This window comes from Sinohyriopsis cumingii, chromosome 2 (genome assembly GCF_028554795.1).
Source record: "Sinohyriopsis cumingii isolate HCF-2022 chromosome 2, ASM2855479v2, whole genome shotgun sequence".
NCBI classification, from domain to species: Eukaryota; Metazoa; Mollusca; class Bivalvia; order Unionida; family Unionidae; genus Sinohyriopsis; species Sinohyriopsis cumingii.
The window spans coordinates 26909762-26931403 of NC_142962.1; the positions used below are offsets into that span (position 1 = coordinate 26909762).

Here is a 21642-nt window from a genome sequence, read left to right on the forward strand (position 1 = left end):
CTGGACTCCACTGACACAGGCGCTGAACCCTGAGGCAGCGGTGTTCTTACCAAAAGGGGTGTAGCTGATGATACCATACAAGAAAATCTGCAACTTATATCTCAGTCTTATTCAAAATTCCTGAAAGTAAGCATGGCAAACAAACTCCTGTTCTGAATGTATTTCAGTTGTTGATGCCAGCTGGAAACAGAAAATTAAGTATAACTTGTGCTATAAAGAGGTTTCAAGACAAGTCTATTAAATGTGTGTTTGTGTGTGTGTGGTCTCTGCCAAAAGAATATTCAGCCAACAGCCAATTACCACATTCAAGTCACTACTGTAATGGTTCAAAAGCTTCACATCATATTAAACAATGAGTCTGACAAGTAACAATTTTCAGATATGTTCCAGTCTGCTAAGATGAACCCACTGCTTGGTAGAAGAGCCATATTGCAAACCAGTGGAGGAAAAAAACCTATGATATGCATATCTTTTGCATAGATATTAACTGACTTCTATGTAGCCAAACTGTGCATGAATACTGAAAGAAATAATTAGGAAATTGTTTCTAATTTTCATTTGAAAATTTTCAGTTATGAATTTGCACATTTCTACACTGTTTCTACCAGGCAAAAATGTCCAAGGATCAACTTTTTTCTAGCTGTGAAGTCATCAGAAACATGTAATCTACATGTAAAGTCATCAGAAACATGTAATATACCCATACAACTAATGTTTAAGGAAATTTATGCACCAGGATAGATTTAACTCTGCTGCAAGCACTTAGTCCTCTTGGCCCCCTGCCATTATACTTCCATTAAGTACAGCTTACTACCTCTGACACCTAATTTCCATTAAAAAGTTTAATTCCATTTATGTTTACCTGTTTAAGTTTTGTGTCAAAATCACACAAGAATCACCACAAAATGGACGCTATGTTTCCAAATCATTTTCTTCAAATGTACAAAAGTGACACCCAGATGCCATATAAAGAATTTTCTATAAATTGATAATATACATTTTAAAAAAGATTATCATTTCAAAAGAGTCTTCCATATTCAATACATCTGTATTTAGGAGTCATTCATATTATATGACACCATCCAACATGGAGCATAGTTAACAGCCCAACAATTATGAGCCAAAGTTTGATAACTGGAAACCTGATAAATGTTTATTTCATATTACATTTGATAAAATTTGCTATTTATATTACATGAAGCCATCTGCCTTGAAGCATCATATTTAACAGCCCAAATCACAGCACAGCAATTAAGAATGGATTTACATGTTTTCAGCAATAATGAGAACAGTCCTAACATTGCCCATCTCATTCTCACACAAGAATTAAAAGATCTGCCACACTGCATTTTCATTCCTCTTGTAGGTGACAGAGAAATTGCTAAATGATATTATATTTTCATGTTGTTAAGACTGCCAAGACATACTCCTACTGTACAAAAACCAAAGACACACCACCTTGGCATGATGTGATGTCATGACAGCAAAGACAAACTCCTACTGCTACATACACCAATGGCACACCTTCTTGGCATCATGCAATCAGAAAACAATCTATAAAAACTTCACACCTGAGAAAGGTACAACAATGGTGATTTACAATCTGGGGATCCTCCTGTGATGTCACACTAACTTGACTCAATCAGGGCCTAACTCTCTGCTAAATGATGACACAGACTGCTGACAAATGAACTCTGCAAAGTTAAAATCAATGCCAAGCTGCCAAGGTCAAATCGATGCCAAGCTGCCAAGGTCAAATCAATTCCAAGCTGTATACAAAATCTAGCTGAAATTTAATAAAACAAGGAATCATTGTGCAAAAAGCATGATGAAAGAACAGACAGGCCAGAATGAATGTACTCATTTTTTTCTTATATTGCTGTTGCAATCATCAAATATTTGGTGTGTGAAAAACCCGTGAACAGAAATTGCAATATTTTGGACCAAAAACAAAAAATAATTAAAGTTATCTAGATAATACATGCATATAGTTTACACTTCCTCTGCATCCTTTTAGTGTTGGTTTTATTAATCAATTCCGGCACATGCAAAGTAATGTGGAAACCCATCCAAAATACTTCAGTTTTCTCTTCCTTGAAGATTATCACAAGTATATGGTAATTAGATATTACATGTATACAAATTATTGTACTTAGCTGTCATTACATGTATAAAAATATGGTAATTAATTATCATATGTATAGAAGTATTGTAATTAGTTGTTATTACATGCATAAAAGCTACAAGAATTGGTACATGATATTACCTTTGAGATGCTGGCCTCATTTCTGACTGTAAGAATGGAGGGGTCATCTCGCACAAGGCATACATTAGGAGTGGAATTGACATACTTCTGCAAAAGACATAAGGGTGAATCAATGCCTAATGTGACAAACAGTGTGCAAGGCAGTTTAATTAATATCAGTTTGGGTAAATATTTCTGTTCATAGCATCAACAGAGCTGCCAACCCTATAAACTCGTAATTAGTGAAAAGTGGGACAAAAATTTGTGAATTCTGAACACAACACTAGCTCCATCAATTTTGATGGTCAGTACTGCAATATATGAAAATCCCCCCCAAAAAATAAATCATTATTTACACTGATTACATCTTCAAATCTATTTGCAGCCAAATTTACAGATATACATAAACTTCACACTATTTGTCATAATGCTGTGGCAGACGTCCTCAAATGAGCTATGGTAAATTTGTTTTCAAAACAGTTCAGGCTTCATGCCTGTTGTTTAATCTTTGTGACTAAAATTGATACAAATTTTCAGCACCAAAGGAGCCACTAAAGTTTGTCTTATTTTACTGAACAATAGTTAATACTCTTTCACTGTCACTGTTGCTTATCTCTAACTGAGAAAGGCAGGTTGTATTCAACAAGTCACAAACAATAATTCAGCATTGGTAGCTTCCAGAACTTGAGTAGGTGGTTTCAAGTACTCCTGGGCTGAAATCTGCTGTGGGTGGTCTCAGTTTTCTCTATCTATGCTTTTTGCTATCAGATTGCTTTTTCACATCATTCTGCCACATGCCCACATATATATTATTATACAGTACATGTATGAGTTAAATTGTAAGCAATGATACGAGCCTGTGTGTACATTCCAATTCTAACATTCATGGCATACTACTGTGCAAAAAGCATAATGTCCATCGATGTTTCATGGCTGAATGCAAGGCCATTTTTTGGTGTACTCCAATCTATACTTTACTTTTTGTGGAATATATATCTTTTCCCTTGGAGGTGAAAGCATTTTAACTGTAGTGTAGCTTTATTACAAAATGGTTTTAATCCAAAGATGAAACATTAACGATTAATGATTAGTGGTGTCAGCACATGGTGGGAAACTCAAGCAAATTTTGATATATGCTAATCTTTCAAAATCTCAAACCCCCCCCCCCCCCACTGTTCTGGTAGTCTAGTGGTTGGAGCGTCCACTTCGGATGCAGGTTCGAACCCCAGCCAAGTCATACCAAGGACTTATAAAATGGTACTAACAGCTGCCTCGCTTGGCACTCAGCATTAAGAGGTTAGTGTTAGGACTGGTCAGCCTGGTGTCAGGATAATGTGACTAGGTGGGACATCATGCTACATGCCTGCTATGTTAAAAATCTAAACGACACCCTCCCTCGAAAAAGCTGTCTTCATTTAATGTTCGTTTAAAAATAAATACAGTTACTATGATTATGTAGATGTGATAATTTAAAAAAAATCAGTTGGGCCCCAGTTTCGTTCATGAGCAATTGCAAAACTTCTCTTATAAATATAGATTACATATTTTACAATGCTTATTACAGGGCAAAGTGTAACAAATAGATATAGTTCTACTAACATTTTGACTAGCAAATACAGGACCGTTATTGGCATCATTGACAACTGCTGCTATTTTGACTAGCACTTGACAGAATAAAGTTATTTTATTCCTGATTGAAGCCAATTGAGAATTCGGGAATTCATGATTTTTTTGCATGCTGCCTGAATTGCTTTCAAGAGTTATGAAACTTGTGTCAAAATCGTTGAGGGTTGGCAGGTCTGCATGTATCTAAAAGTGCACATGGCAGACTGATATCTGATGTAGAATTACAGTGCACATGGTAGACTGAGATCTGATGTAGAATAATTACAATGCACATGTTAGTCTGAGATCTGATGTAGGAAAATTACAGAGCATATGGTAGACTGAGATCTGATGTAGAATAATTACAATGCACATGGTAAACAGATCTAATGTAGGATAATTACAGTGCACACGTTATACTGAGATCTGACATAGGATAATTAGAGCACATGGTAGACTGAGATCTGACATAGGATAATTAGAGCACATGGTAGACTGAGATCTGACGTAGGACATTTACAGAGCACATGGTAGACTGAGATCTGATGTAGGATAATTACAGAGTGCATGGTAGACTGAGATCTGATGTAGGATAATTACAGAGCACATGGTAGACTGAGATCTGATGTAGGATAATTAGAGCACATGGTAGACTGAGATCTGACGTAGGACAATTACAGAGCACATGGTAGACTGAGATATGATGTAGGACAATTACAGAGCACATGGTAGACTGAGATATGATGTAGGATAATTACAGAGCACATGGTAGACTGAGATCTGATGTAGGATAATTAGAGCACATGGTAGACTGAGATCTGATGTAGGATAATTACAGAGTGCATGGTAGACTGAGATATAAGATAATTATAGGTTATTGTATCTGTAACGTCGAATATCTTCGTGGACAAGATGTATTGGAATGTGGCCAATTAGCCTTCCGGTTGGCTATGTCAAAACAATAAGTCAACCTGAGATTTCAGATTGAGCATGAACAATAAACTGTTGATTAAACAATCAAATTTATAAACAGAATCAGTTATTAGATCTTTTAACTATCAAGACCAAATTTTTTTCTTTAAAATTTTACGGCTTTTATTTTTACAAAACTTCATAATTATCCATGATGTATATGAATATATCCGGTGAGGTAGACAATCACATAATGTAAACAATTTGGTGGCTATCATTATGTCCATAACAAGGAAATGTAGCACATGACAGCAATGTATACTGTTCAATTACGTTCTGTTTAAAGTTAATAGTACATATTAAAAGGCATAATAACATATATAAACTGGTGCCTATCAATGATGAAAAACAAGAACCTTAAACCCTGATGCGCTGTGCTGGCAAATTACACCTCAGAAGATCTGCTTCTATCCTGCCGACATTTACATGCAAGTTGTATGCAAGAGAATAAAGTTATCTGTTGACGAGCACTAGATTAATGACTGGTTCTGTTCTGTTGCTGGGTGCAAACTGTATTTAAGACAATATTGTAATATGTGGAAGCAAGCTAGATTAATCACTGGTTCTGTTCTCTTTTGTTCTGTTGTTATTGGGTGGGTATGAGGCCATTTTTCAGCACAAGCATGGTGGCCAGTATAACTGGGAGGAAGAACCCTGGAAAACCCCAGGAAGAACCATCGACCCAAGAGAAGCTACTGGCAAACTTTCTCACTTGCCCACATTGGTCGTGCTCGCGACTCAAACCCACACAGAAAGAGGTGAGATAGCAGTGATCCGGAATAGTGAGCGCTTTAGACCACTTGGGGCCCCGATTCTGTTCTGCTGGTGGGTGCAAGTTGTATTTGAGACAATATTTCTTAGGGAATAAAACAGGATTCAATAACAGCTGTTTGGGTCAATTAGTATAATGATACCTTAAGTGCACTACACTGTGAAACACAGGGTCAGGTGAAATAAAAAATGTATTTTTGTTGTTGAGGTTCTAGACACAAAGCAGTTAAAGATTATCTCCATGGTGAAAAACTAATTGATAAAGTATGCTTTGAGTTTGTTTCTAAATAAAATGAAAATAAAGTGAAATTTAATAAATAAATAAAAGCAAATTCCTGCAAGAAATTTGTGTGCTTTTTCTGCCACTAGGCTATACCAACAAAAAAAATCATCATCAAAGAGCGTTTCCAATTTTTTAATTAAAGTTTCTTTCATTTTCTAAGGTCAAATGTTGAAAATTACCGTTTTTCTAGATTTTTGAGAAATGCTTCAAATTTAGGGAACTACCTGTCAGATGAACCATGTACAATTGTATAAAATATTTTCTTACGGTTTCTATTTACATTTAAAAAGAAAAATTGTAAATGTTAAACAGAACCCCATGTTTCACCTGCCTGTGTCTGCACATTATGATGTCTTCCTCCACCCCTATTTTGCAAAAGCTTTGACCATAAAAATGTAGCACAAGACAATTAATTTGGATGATGTCAGGAAAGTGATACCACTGTGTCACAATGCTTGAAATATGGGCGAAAATAAAAAAGGTGCAAGAAGATCGAATTTTGTGTAACATGTTTTTTTACATCCCCCCCCCCATATATAGTGGTTGTTGTATGGTTTAACGCCATTTTCAGCACAAGATAGGCTATACATGGCGGACAGTATAACTGGCGGAAGAAGAACCCTGGAAAATCCCAGGAAGAACCACCAACCCATGAGAAGCTAAATGTTAGTCAAGCCCAAGACTTGAACCCACGCAGACAGGTGAGATGGCAGTGATCTGGAACAATGAGTGCTTTAGACCACTCACCCACCCACCCCCAACAATAGAATGAGATTGTAGAAACTTAATTTTGATCAGGTATCTGTGTACAATAATTTAACATTAAATCCATCAAAAAATGTTCTAATCACAAATGTTTTGTAACGATATACAAAACATGGCCAATTGGATTTTTTTTTATTTCCATTAGAAGTGTTGAATATGCAATGCAAGATCATCCATAGCAGTCAACTTACTGTTTTTTCCAAAGTTGGCTTCAAAAAGTTGCCATGCACAAGCAGGATATTTTTATCAGCATCATCACAGATGACAGCAGCTAAAATCGGGATTGGTTTGGGAATCTCCAACTTAGATCCAGATGTTGCAACCTGAACTGTAACTTTGGGCTGTACCGGTTTCTTTAATTTCCTGCATAAAGAGAGAAAAGTAAATATTTTCCTGCGTGAAAAACTGAAAATATTGGAAATTGTTTATATACAGTAAAGCACAAATAACACACATATGTACATACACACACGTACAGACATGGATATCTTCAATATTTTGGATGAAAAGAGGACTGAAATTAAGAGGTTTGAAACTGAGTGTTATTAGAACGGCTCACATTAAGCAATAAGTTAGCATGACAGTGCAACATCCCTGTCCACCACCTCATAACGACACCCATAAGAACATCATGGTTTCAAGGTTTACTTGATTCCAAAGTATTTACTGTAGCCAGTGTATGACATGCATATACGTAATTCTTGTTCACCATGTGTGATTAAGTAGTGAACTAGGATAATGCTGATTTTATATTTTCTACAAAAATGTTGTGTACTCCTAGCTTTCACAAAGTGCATAAGAAGTGCATTTTGCATCAGGTTTAGTTTCAGTGCAACTATAGTCGGGGTGGGGTGGAAGGGGGCCCAATCTTATTTTTGACAACAAGTTTTACACATGTTGGTGGTTCTTGAACAGAGTATTCAAACTTGCTAGAGTAGGAAGATACAAGTAACATATCACAGCTGCCTAAGATTTTCCTCATCATAAATCCCAAAATAATAGGAGTAACCAGAATCCGATCTCTTACCAATATGCAATACGCTGCCAGTGACTAAAAATATCTGTACACCAACCCGATTCTTGCTTTATGGAAATTACACTGATCCAAGTTGCAAGACAGTATAAATGAAAGTAAGGAACACTGAAACTTTACCAACACTAGTAATAATACTGGCTTGTCCCGTATGCTTAAACAGGAAAACATTTATTGTCTCCCCTGCTTCAAACAGATGATGTTACTTTGCCTGAACTATACAGCCAACAAGACATGGTAAAGTCATGCTAGTTGTCAAACGTTCAGGACATTTGTGCCTGAGACAGCTCTGGTGGAATTCATTAGCATGCACACAAACACACACACACACACACACACACACACACACACACACACACACATATATATATATATATATATATATATATATATATATATATATATATATATATATATATAGTGCCAGGGTAAATAAACAATACATACAAAATATAATCCAAGACAGTGATGCCTTCAGTATGGGCCATAATGATTTGCTCTAGCACTGAGGGAAAACTTCTTAAAACAATGCAAATCCCTCCCTAATCTTCGTGACTCTAGATAGGTGTGTGTGTGATTTAGATTTTTAAAGCAGCTTTAACAATTTTTCAGTCTTATCGCTACGACGTCTGCAGTGTGTTTATAGTGGTGTCTAGCACTGGGGCATCATGCCGCAGACATGTAGCATGATGTCCCACCAAGTCACATTATCCAGACACCAAGCCGACCAGTCCTAACCCTAACCTCTTAATGTTGAGCGCCAAGCGAGTCAGCTGTTAGTAACATTTTTGTCAGTTTTTGGTACGACTCGGCAATAGGGGATCAAGCCCACAACCTCCCGCATTCAAGGCGGATGCTCTAACCACTAGGCCACTGGAGCGGTTTTCTTGCATATAAACTGTATGTATGTATGTATGTATATGTATGTGTGTGTGTGTCTATATATATATATATATATGTATATATATATATTCAGAGGCCATAACTAGCCATTGTGACCAAAAATGCACACAAACTCAATAAATATGTTGTGTTATTATGTGTGGATCAGAGAAGATAACTCCACCACGTGCAGATGCAGACTGTCAAAACCTACACAACCATGTCTGAAATAAAAAAGTCTTTGTGATTAGATCAGGTGAAAAAAGCAGACTGATATAAAAGTGTAGAAGTTTGCAACAATGGGCAAGCTTTATGTAATATATTCCATCAGTTGATGGAAGGCAGAGGACAAAAAGATATAAGGAAAAACAAAGTTTACCGTGCTAATATCTAGTTGATGTTAGCACTGACAGAACAAGCCTCAACGCAAAGAATATATGGAGGTTGCTGTGTCTTGTTGAACAGTATAAGAGCTATCTCCCTATGAATTACTTCCCTATTTTATATATATATATATATATATATATATATATATATATATATATATATATATATATATATGGGGTATAACTCTGCCTGGAAAACAGTCAACAAGGTCTTGCAATGTCCCATTAGATGCTGAAGGTCCAAGGTGTATTTTGCTGTGTATGAACACTAAACAGATCTATGGGAAATTGTAAGGAATTATATTTGCAAAAATATACTGTATTGAAATCTTGTTGTTTTTGTTGAAAAGTTTAACGCCATTTTTCAGCACAAGATAGACTATACATGGTGGCCAGTATAAATGGTGAAGGAAGAACCAGAGAAAGCCCCCGGAAAGAACCACCAACCCACAAGAAGCTACTGGCAAGCTTTCTCACATACCCCCATTGGTCGAGCCAGAGACTTGAACCGACACAGACAGGTGAGATGGCAGTGATCCATAACGATGAGCACTCCTGACTACTCAGTCACTTGGGGGCCCCTGTACTGACATGTGAAAAATCAATACACTTGTGAACAGCAGAGACAATTAAAACATCCCGGTCTAGCTTTGATATCAGGTGAATAACTGCAACTCTCTAAAAGACTTGGAGGAAATCAAAGTGATAATTCCCCAAAAAATTACTTGGCAATCACCTGGTGAGATATGAGAAAAATATCTTCTCAAAGATAGTGACTGAAAATGGACATTTCAATCATTAATGAAATTAGTGCACTTTTCACTCATGACATTATTCTGAATGAATAATTCAAATTCCTCTAACTAGATCTAAGGTTGTTAACAGTGATGACACTTCAAGTGTGCATTGGTTTTTCAAAAGTGGACAATCTTGAGAGTCGAACCAAGAGGCAATTTGCTCCTTGCTATTTTACGATATAAACAATCACCTAAAATTCTGTTTACAAGACTTTTATATAATTAATTTTTCAGTTCAGATTTTCATAATGGTAAACAAGTACCTGCCAATGGCCTGTATGTCAAGCCATCCACTAGCTAATTTCTAAATCACAAGAGAGATCAAATGTAAAATCTGTTAACACTAAGGTCAATTTAGGGTGTGGCAGATGGACAAGTACATGGATGTTACCACTGAGGTTAATCTGTGGTCTGGACAGATGGACATTTACATGGATGCTAACACTGAGGTCAATTTGTAGTCTGGACAGATGGATATAACACTGAGGTTAATTTGTAGTCTGGACAGATGGATATAACACTGAGGTCAATTTGTAGTCTGGACAGATGGATATAACACTGAGGTCAATTTGTAGTCTGGACAGATGGATATAACACTGAGGTTAATTTGTAGTCTGGACAGATGGATATAACACTGAGGTTAATTTGTACAGGACATATTGACACGTACACAGAATTAAACACTGATGTTAATCTGTAGCATGGACAGATGGACATGTACATGGATGTTAACACTGGTTAATCTAAGGTATGGACAAATGGTCATATACATGGATGTTAACACTGATATTTTACTGTGTGGACAGATTGACATGTACATGAATATGAAAACAGGTTAATCCACGATGTAAAGAGACAACAGTAAAGTAACAATACATGAAAGCCGGAGATCATTATATTTCTGATGAAGCAGACTTAACAAATATTATCTATTAATACGACTTGATGGTCTTAAAGTAATAGAAAAGAGCAAAAACCAACCACTTTTGTAAAATTCAATAAATAGTTTAATTCCCTCGAATACATGAAGGTTTAAAAAGAACTTACAATATTACAAATTAAATCCCAAAGAGTCCAAAAATGTTGATCACCAGTCCTAATGAATGAAGTTCAAATTCAATTCCAGTGGTGCTCGAAACAAGATCCAGCGCTGAAGGTGTTTATGTGCCTGTTGTCTAGAATGTACTAATGTACAAGTGGCCTGAAGTGTGATGATGTGCCAAGTCTTCCAATTAATCACAGTAATATAATCCTAGATGTCCTTGTCTGAATTCACAATAATTTCAAGTTAATGTCCCTGTCCAAGAATATTATTGAGCATGTATTTCAAGTGAATATTAATCTGAATAAATAAATAAATCCAAATCAGATACTGAACATAACAATAAGACAGATTCTGACGAAAGATGTTAAAGCAAGAATGAGTAATTTCTAGATAAACAAGAATATGAAGTGCTCTACTTGACCTAGGTCACAATTTGCATGTTCTGGAAATACAAAGATTCAATGGAATTTTCCATTCTGGAACATTCCAAGTTGTTTACGATATAAAATCCTCTCATTAAAAATGCAATTAAAGATGTGATAACCATCAGGTAGGCTACATATTTTTATAGGGGGAATTCCAATATCCTAGACTCAGGCATAAATAAATACAAATTAAATTTACATAACACTATCTACTGTAAAATTGTGAGTATTTATTGGGACTAAATTTCAGTTTGGTAGTGAACTGACTAGTTTATACAAAATTTTGTGATAAATTAAGTTTTCTGAACATTCATTTCCCCAAGAAAATAATTTTTTTAATGAATATTTGATATTTATAGTGCTTATCTATGAAAAATATTTGCTACAGTAACTTGGATCACTTATGGTTTAAAATAAAAACCATTAACTGAAATTGATATAAGTACAGAATTTATGTGTTCTTGATTTCAGCTCAGAAATGATGCTCATACATAAAATATAACAAATGTCCACTTTTCAAGTTTTGGTTATTGTTGCTGTTGTAGGGTTTAACACCTTTTTTTCTGCACACAATAGGCTATACATGGCAACCAGCATAAATGGTGGAAGATGAAACCTGGGAAAACTACAGAAAGAACCACTGACCCATGAGAAACTACTGGCACATTTTCTCACATACCCACATTGGCTAATTCCGATAATAGAACCCACGTAGACAGAGGTGAGATGGCAATGATCCGAGACAGTAAACGGTTTTGACCTTTCGTCCACTCAGGGCCCCTTCATGTTTTGGAGTAATTTGTATGTTAAATTTTTATGATTAAAACTAGTTTAATTCGAGGGTACATCTCAATATTGGTCCGACTTGTAATACAACAGTCTTCCAAACTGACAAGATATGCCAGTACAAATAAACGACTCCCTTTGAATCCTATGAATTGTAAGCAATATCTGCTACTCCATTTATTAATTCGATAATCACTTTAATCAAAATCCTGTTTTTTACTTACCCATTCAGAGTAGTTTCAAATATGTGGACTTGTCCACATCTTGTCACAACAAGTAACATAATAGGCTGGAAAAGAACATAAAAAAGGTGTTATCTGCATACTTTATCATATGAACACAAAACCTACCAGTAAGTATTTAACCTATGTAAATTACTAGTTCAGGGGAAGCAAAATCTACTGCCCAGGAACTTAAGATAACAAAAAAAAAAGAGAATACCAGGCTACTAATTTTTCCCATATGGCAAAGGCCCCAATTTCTTTTTAAAGGAATATCTTTAGAAATTATGATGGAATTTTATGCGTGTTCAAATTTGGTTAATACTAGGCTTGACAGACAGACATATAATAAGAGACAATGTTTGTAACTCAAGAAATTGCCCACAGAGCATTTAATTTCTTAATGGTATCCACATACACAACGTAACATGAAGTCAAAGTTTTCATTTCAAAAAGATATCACACACCGTTACGAGTTAGCTATGGTTCAAGTTGAGAGACAGAATGTCAGAAGTTTGTTTCATTTCAACAAGATATCACACACCATTATGAGTTAGCTAAGGTTCAAGTTAACAGATGGAGAATGTCAGAAGTTTGTTTCATTTCAATAAGATATCACACACCATTATGAGTTAGCTATGGTTTAAGTTAACAGAGAGAATGTCAGAAGTTTGTTTCATTTCAACAAGATATCACACACCATTATGAGTTAGCTAAGGTTCAAGTTAACAGACAGAGAATGTCAGAAGTTTGTTTTCAATAGTCAGACAATGCTACGTTTGCTCAAAATCAAAAATATTTTAATACATTGTCACACCAGCAGATATTTATTGTCTCACCAAAGAGACAACACATGATATTTATACATGTATACTTTTCACATAAAAAAATGTTTGTTTCTTGCATCTGAAAGAATTCCAATGGTCTCATTTTCCACAAACTTTTGTACTAATAAAAATGACCAGTTTTTGTCATCCTACATTCTAGACAGCTATACATGGGTGCCATACAAATGAAGATTGTTAAATGGCAGAATTTTTACATTTCTAGGTCATTATCCCACCTAAATTTTGACTAATCAGCTGTTTTATAAACAGAATGCATTGAGTGAATGTTGGTGGGAATTGGATGAGACACTTAAAATGTTCATTTAAAAAATACGTTGGCATTTTCCAGCTGGCATTCTATGATGTCATTAAAGTTTCAGTGTTGAAAATACCAGTTACCTGTGGCTACTGTAACATTTTTTGACCAAACAATTCTGACATTCAGTCTCTAACTTCTCAGAAGTCTGACTTAACGTTGTGTGTTAGGTGAGCTAATAATGTCCAAACATGCTTTAATACCCCCACCCCTCTTCCTAGTCAAAAGGGCTATTAAAATATCCATTTTCATGTCTCAGTCCAAGCACATTCCAATGAAAGGAAGCAACTGCCAAACATTCCATAAAGAACATCACTTTTCTTCAAATATACTACCCTGTATACCTGTGTTTTTCGTTCCACTGTTTCCATTATGAGTTAAAAGTCACCCAAAAGGATCTAAAATAAGTTCATTTAGGGAGACCATACTGGGAGACAGTGTGCACCTTCAACAGAGAGAGCTCCCAACATAAAGGAAGCCAATTTGTCTAATTTTGTGCACATAAAGGACTGTGAAATAGTTTATAACATCATTGGTTTGTGCCTTTAATCATGATATTTACCAACAAAATATTTGTAAAGTAGATTTTATAATGATTACAGTAATCTGTACTAATGAAGAGATGTCTCCTGTAATTTTTAATTTTTAACTTTTCCTACCCTGTCTCTGCTGCTTGGCTTTAAAACATCCAACATCACTGGTTCATCTGGCAATGAAAAGGAAGCTATGGCATTCTTGTCCTTGGACTCAGTATTAATTTGCCTGAAAATAAATATAATATGTATACTAAATTAAATATTATCTAGTCAGACCTGTGTTAAACAGTAACCAAAGACTCCCTAATCATATCCTAAAAGTTACAATTGCCTTTTGCTACTGCATTTACTTGTATTTACAGTAGATCAAATTTTGAGGATGTTGTGTTTTCTACAAACCAAACAATTAAAGACCCATAGAGAATGACTGTCATAAATGCCAATTATGGAAGAGAAATATCCACAGTTTTAAGTACCATCCCAATTTTGCTTCTTCAAAAGCATAAAAAAGTGATTCTCACACAAATTTCACATCATGAGATAAAACTGCTCCAGATGCAATTAAAATAGAATTTTGTTTCTGCATGCAACAATTTTACCCATATTCCAAATACTTGCAAAAAGATTCTATCATGGCTGTTCACCTGCACAGCCTTTCTAAAATGTATTACAAGTACCTTAGATATATCTTGCACAGAACATTTGAAAACTAATATGAGTACCTTACACAGATCAAAACCTTTGAAAACTATGCTACAATAAACCTTACACAGATCATATGCAAAACCTTTGAAAACTATACTACAATAAACCTTACACAGATCATATGCAAAACCTTTGAAAACTATACTACAATAAACCTTACACAGATCATATGCAAAACCTTTGAAAACTATACTACAATAAACCTTACACAGATCATATGCAAAACCTTTGAAAACTATACTACAATAAACCTTACATTGATCATATGCAAAACCTTTGAAAACTATACTACAATAAACCTTACATTGATCATATGCAAAACCTTTGAAAACTATACTACAATAAACCTTACATTGATCATATGCAAAACCTTTGAAAACTATACTACAATAAACCTTACATTGATCATATGCAAAACCTTTGAAAACTGTACAAGTACCTTACATAAATCATATGCAGGACCTCTGAAAACTATTAGAAGTACTGTACATAGGTCCTGTGCATAACCTTTGAAAACTATAAGATGTACCTTACACAGATCCTTTGCATAACATTTGAACACTGTATTACAAGTATCTTACACAGATCCTGTGCATAACCTTTGAAAACTGTATTACAAGTATCTTACACAGATCCTGTGCATAACCTTTGAAAACTGTATGAAAAGTATCTTACATAGATCATGTGCATAACCTTTGAAAACTATACTACAATAAACCTTACATTGATCATATGCAAAACCTTTGAAAACTATACTACAATAAACCTTACATTGATCATATGCAAAACCTTTGAAAACTATACTACAATAAACCTTACATTGATCATATGCAAAACCTTTGAAAACTATACTACAATAAACCTTACATTGATCATATGCAAAACCTTTGAAAACTGTACAAGTACCTTACATAAATCATATGCAGGACCTCTGAAAACTATTATAAGTACTGTACATAGGTCCTGTGCATAACCTTTGAAAACTATAAGATGTACCTTACACAGATCCTGTGCATAACCTTTGAAAACTGTATTACATGTATCTTACATAGATCCTGTGCATAACCTTTGAAAACTGTATTACAAGTATCTTACACAGATCCTGTGCATAACCTTTGAAAACTGTATGAAAAGTATCTTACATAGATCATGTGCATAACCTTTGAAAACTACTGCTGGCACCTTACACAGATCTAATACACAGCATGGCCATGATTAAATTATAACATACTTTCAGGCAAACTGTATGCATTCTACAAAATTTAACTCTGCAATCGACATTTTTGTCATTTTATAGCAACCATTTCAATCTATACAGTGCTTAGAATGTGCTTGCAGATGGCCTGTGATTATGATGACATGATTAAAGTTTTCTTTAAAATTTTCCCACGACATAAATTTTCAAGCATTTTCTTCAACACGACTTCATCCAGCTTACCATGCACTAACTAATCTATCATTGGCTGCTGTTGACAGGAAATATGTACTTTCTATGGACTGTGTCTCCAACTCGTCTGTGTCAAAACTAGGAGATATGTGAATCAGTCTGGTAACTTCTGTTGCATGACCTGTGAATGTCTGTACAAAATTGAGCAGAACATTGTCAATACTGAGAAAATAAAATATCTGACACAGAATTCTGTATAAACTGGCTTTTATTTAAAAGAATTTCATGGTTTTGGTGTTTTACATTCCATATGAAGCATATTTAGTGCCGAGGCATAGGGAGTCAAGTGCCTTGCTTAGAAATACACCCACAGTAGCCAACCCAGGCAGACTTCACTGATGGCTTTTAAAATGCACCATTTGAGTCATAAGTTAGGCATGCACACCAATGACCCCCTGGCTTCTTAATTATTTTAAACTTAGTAAACTGTGCTATTATAAAAAACATTTCATATGCACTGAAAAGTAATCAAAATGGAATTGTTTAAAATTTAATGTATATTAACAAAAACAGCATTTATGAGATAAAGTGGTATAAAAAGTATTTATGCATTGTTACCTATAAAAGCTCATGGGCTTGGTAAAGTTATTCATTTCCATGCAAGATAAATAAATAAACACACTATTTAAATTCAGATTTTCAATCTTTACTTCTTTCAGTCCAGACATTTGTTAACATCTATACCAGACATTTGTTAACATCCGAGTTGAATTTTTTTAAACATCTAGGTCAGGTACTTAACATCTCTGTTAGACATTTGTTAATGTATATGCTAGACACTTGTTAATGCATATGCTCAACATTTGTTAACATCTATGTTAGACATTTGTTAATGTATATCCTAGACATTTGTTAACATCTGTTAACATCTAAGTCAGGTACACATCTCCTTCGATAACTCGCACACATTAGGGTCCAGAAACGTAGACAGTACTATAAGTGAGGATGTGAGTTACAGAGGGACCTAAAAAAAACAATCCACCGGACATCCAGAGAACCATGAGATTGGGGGGGGGGGGGGGGGGGGGGGGAGGAGGAGGAGACTGGGCTATTTAATGATTGGATATTCGTTTTAATGTCACATAGAGAAATAATTGTCAGGAATATGGCTTTATCTGATAAACTTGTTCATTATTCTGTATAAATTATATTTATTTTCAAAATGTCCAACATGTGAATGATCGATAACATGATTCCAAAACTGATTTCAACAACCAACACAGGTACACGAAAACATTCGTGTATTACATCATGGCTTTTTTGTGTTGTTGACTAGCCTGGTTCCATGAGTGATGTATAAGATTATTTTGAGAAACAAGGAATCTACAAAGCATGGAACCAGATTAACTGTTGATATACCACCAAACAAGATTAATTTTTATCAAAAAAAGAACCCCACACTACATTTCGTGAGCCAATCGTGTACGTCGAAACTCAATTTTTGATTTGCTCAATTAGTAAAATATCGAAGCTGTGATTTCATTGCAAGTAACTTTGAAATTTCTTATCATCCTTATCTACAAGCGAATTCAGGAATTCTCTGAAACTCATTTTCTCCACAATTGTCCTTATCTGTGAAACACAGCTTTCATTTTACTCATTTTGCTTGGTTACCTTGCTATGTTTAATCAGTTATGATTGACTAGGTTGATTTAAGTTACTTTAATTAGATTATATACACATTTACAAGTGTTTGATTAATGAACTGAAATGAGTTACCCAACATACAACCAGGGCTGCTGGTTCTTAAGCATACAGGATTTGTAAGCCTTTTAATATTTTTGTTTATTCCACCTCCTTTAGTTGATTCAAATAAAGTAATTAACATAATAATAGAAAAAGAGGCCCGTTTTTTTTTTTAGTGCAACAATACAACAAATGCTTCCGCTAGTCATTTTCATTAATCAAAATTTCCTTGAATATCGTTAATTACGGTGTACTAAGAATTTCGTTGGAAAGAAAATGTAAAAAAATTTTATGACTTCTTTTTAAAGTTGATATTTCCTAATGTTGACTACAATTTCCAGGTCCTATCTATTTTCGACGACAAAACGAGCGTTATATCAAAGTTTCCGTTACCAATTTTGATCGCGATTTTCTTAAAGTTAAAAAGATAGGGGTCAGATGTTAGGTATTTTCTGGTTTAAAAAATGGGATCCACAAATGACCCTGCTTTATAAGTTGGTTTGCGAGTTATCAGGGCGAGTGTTAACGAGTTTGTCAGAGATTTGTTAACATCTACATTTGACATTTGTTTACATCTGTCAGATATCTGTTAATATCCGTGTCAGTTGAAGTAAACTGCACTGTATCTATGTACAATACTTCTAATCTGTATATTTGGCACAAAAAGGTATAGAGTTTTACTAATGATATTATCAGCTTATTATCATGTAACCATACCTAGCACCCATGGCACTATTTTGCAGAAATATTTTTACTAGCTCTTTAAGAAAATGTAGCAAATACAGATACATTTCTACTAGTTATGTAAGAAAAAGAGGCAGAACAAACCAAATTTTTATTAGTTCTGTAAGAATATATAACCAACACAGAAACCTGCATGCATATACTCAGTGAGATAAATACTTTTTTCACACAAAAAAACCTTGCATTTGGAGATGAAAAAAAGGAATGATGGAAGAAAGGAAGCAAAGTATTGGACTTACCTTCACAATATCTTTTGTATATTTATCCCACAACTTTATGGTCCTACCAGCTGACAATAAATGTGTAGAGGAACATTTGCAGATAGAGTACACTGGACCTTTGTCTGCCTTCCATTTGCTGAAAATATGTAAGGTTAAGTTAGGCTAGTGCTTTATGGTACATGAATAGGTTATTTAGTCTCAAGGCTACTGGATGTAAGGTTTATATAGGTTTTCAAATAACATATCTTTGTGAAAACATTTGTTTTGAAAAACCATAATGTTACAGACTGTTGACTCCGACTGACTTCCTTCTCCAAATAGATTTCATTCAGAATAAGAATGTTTCTATCTAGGTGGAAATTAAAATCTAATTTATCATTAAACCATCCCCAAAATAAACGACAATCATTTCCTCACATAATATCATGCATACTGAGAAAGAACTTTCAAAATGGTGGTGAGGAAAAAAATCTCTTCCTAGGCATACAGACATGTATCTTCTTCAAATGTGTGCAATTTAGTAGCAGTGTTCAGCAAACTGAACTCTTAATTGATGGATGTTCTGCATTGTGTGTGTGATGTAGTGGGAGTGCTTAACTGATAAATATCATTAATCCTCAAGTAAGTTAATTCAGAAAGGTGCATATATGTACTACTGTACCTACCTGACAGGCTGGGATGGAAACAGCCTCAAAAAAAGAGAAGATAATTTTCCTTTCATTTTCAGGACACTTTTTAAATCATTAAAACAATTTAAGAACAGATTAATTATTATTATCATTTATTAACTTGAATACTCTTTCATTGTTTTGACAGGTAGCTTGTGAAGAACTGTTGATAACCCTTCTTTCAGCTTTTACTAAACTATTTTCTGAATGTACTAAGTACTGGGCTAAACCAGCTCAATTAGATGCATATATCAATTTTGGGATTTTTTATCTGATTTTTTTCTACCCCAGGGTGAAAAAGTTGCTATGGTTGGCAATGCATAATTGGGAGGGCTGGCTGACCAGAAATATTTTCTTTTGGCCTGAGGTGGTCACTGCCATTTTCAGCTAGAAATGTTGGGAAACTTATCATTGTGGTTGTTATTTAGAATTTTCTAGAACTCACATCTATGACCTTTTGAATACATCTGCTCTAAAATAGTATTTTTCACTAATACAAGCTTACCTCTTGAATCAGTAGCTTACTGACTACTATGCCATATTTTTTTTTACCTGTTCCATGATGCTGTATTAGTGTTTTTAGTCCATCAATGCCATGGTCTGCTTGTGCATATAGAAGTATTCAAATTAGTATCTTTACTTCATAATTACATTTTTTTTCCATCCTTACTTATTCAGTTTATCTTAACCATGATATGGATATATGGTTTTGAAGCATATGATTTGCAGGGCTACACTGATAGATAAAATATTCTACTTTTAAATTGTCTGTATTTTAATTAGACTCAGTATTCTGCACGCTCTACATTTAATTTTGAAATACTGCTGAAAGAGAGACTGATTGTCATGCCCTCTATTTTTGTCCATCCAAAATGTACATCTGAATCATATTTAACCCAATTTACTTCATAGCTTAAATTTTTTTGTTATCATCACAATCAACAGCCAGTAGTTGGTGAATGAAAACTTTTTGAACCATACTGAGAATCAGACGTTTTAGGTTTACTAGGTGTCCTGTATTTTATACAAGCATTTGTAAAACTTCCTTCATCAAGGGTTCAAAGTACGCCATTGTGCTTATTCCAGGGCACAATGTGCTATCAAATATAGTTTAACTACCATTTTTTTCATGCTTGAAGACCCCAGATGTGTGAACTGTTGCCTACCCAAAAAACATGTCATGACAAGAAAGGTTAAATATAAATTGTATACTTTGCCGAGGACACTTTCATATACAGGACTTTCAATTAATGTGTGGGAGTTCTTGTGCATCACTGTTCTCCAAGTGTGCAAATTCATAAGTTTTGTGCGTTTCACGCAATTGCACATCGTGACAGCATCTCTGTTTAAGTACTGTATATATCAATAACTTATGAGCGAAGTTTCTTTGTTTCTTTGCTAGTACTTCCTGGAATAAGCTACACTGATTCCTGATTGGTAGTTATTTTCTAACCTCGACCGGAACAAGCAGTAACCACTAATAGGATTTGAATGTAACATATTTCAGTGTTTCACATCGTAAGTGTAGCTTTCAAATCAACCAAAGTAGGCAAGATCAAATTTAATGTAGAAACTTCGGGTAAAAATTTGGTTATTAAATGATGGGTAAAGTACATCATTATATTCACTATGCACATGGATCACGTTTGGAAAGTAATCTTTATGCTGAACGTGCTGCTGGGCTAAGATAATTAGCATGGAATTAGGGGTGGGGGCAGAGTATGAATTGTGACACTTTGTTTGAATCTGCAGATGGCAGGTGAATTATCTCGATTGTCTTTTTTATTTTTACTAATAAAAATTAAAGCCTACGACTGCAAATACTGTTTCAGATGAATTCTATATTTAAAGAATGAGAAGGCAAACTAATAATAATTATTCATAACTGCTGAAGACTAAAATAACTTGTATATGGTAATTATAGTTTTTTATAGTTTTGTATCGATTCTCCTTCTCTTGTATCGATATGTGTATTATTCTGGCAAAAGTATAGATACATCGAAGAATCATTCACCCCTAGTCAATACAACCACAAAGCAAACAATCATGTAAGCAATACTGACTGTTTTACTTTTCCTGTTGTAATTTCCCACTCTACAATGTGGTGATCACTGGAACAGCTATACAAGGAATTTTCTTCTGTATCCCAGCACACACCATTTACTGTATCTGTATGACCCCCTGTCTGAAAATGAATGCAAACAAATCTGCATAAAATAAAAATAAAAAACCCAATAAAAAATATTTTCCACATCATCTTAAACAAGTTGCAAAAA

General features: G+C 34.6%; 1 protein-coding gene across 1 annotated transcript in view; it reads right to left on the reverse strand.

Moving 5' to 3' along the window:
- The window catches only part of LOC149804515 (WD repeat-containing protein 43-like), a 54978-nt gene that overhangs the window by 16464 nt on the left and 16872 nt on the right, over positions 1 to 21642 (reverse strand). The window contains exons 3-9 of the mRNA XM_089940982.1: positions 21430 to 21551; positions 18717 to 18834; positions 16039 to 16178; positions 14019 to 14121; positions 12220 to 12284; positions 6833 to 7004; positions 2267 to 2353 (exon numbers count right to left, since the gene is read on the reverse strand). Coding sequence (XP_089797108.1) covers positions 2267 to 2353; positions 6833 to 7004; positions 12220 to 12284; positions 14019 to 14121; positions 16039 to 16178; positions 18717 to 18834; positions 21430 to 21551 — 807 coding nt within the window. The remainder of the gene's footprint in view (positions 1 to 2266; positions 2354 to 6832; positions 7005 to 12219; positions 12285 to 14018; positions 14122 to 16038; positions 16179 to 18716; positions 18835 to 21429; positions 21552 to 21642) is intronic.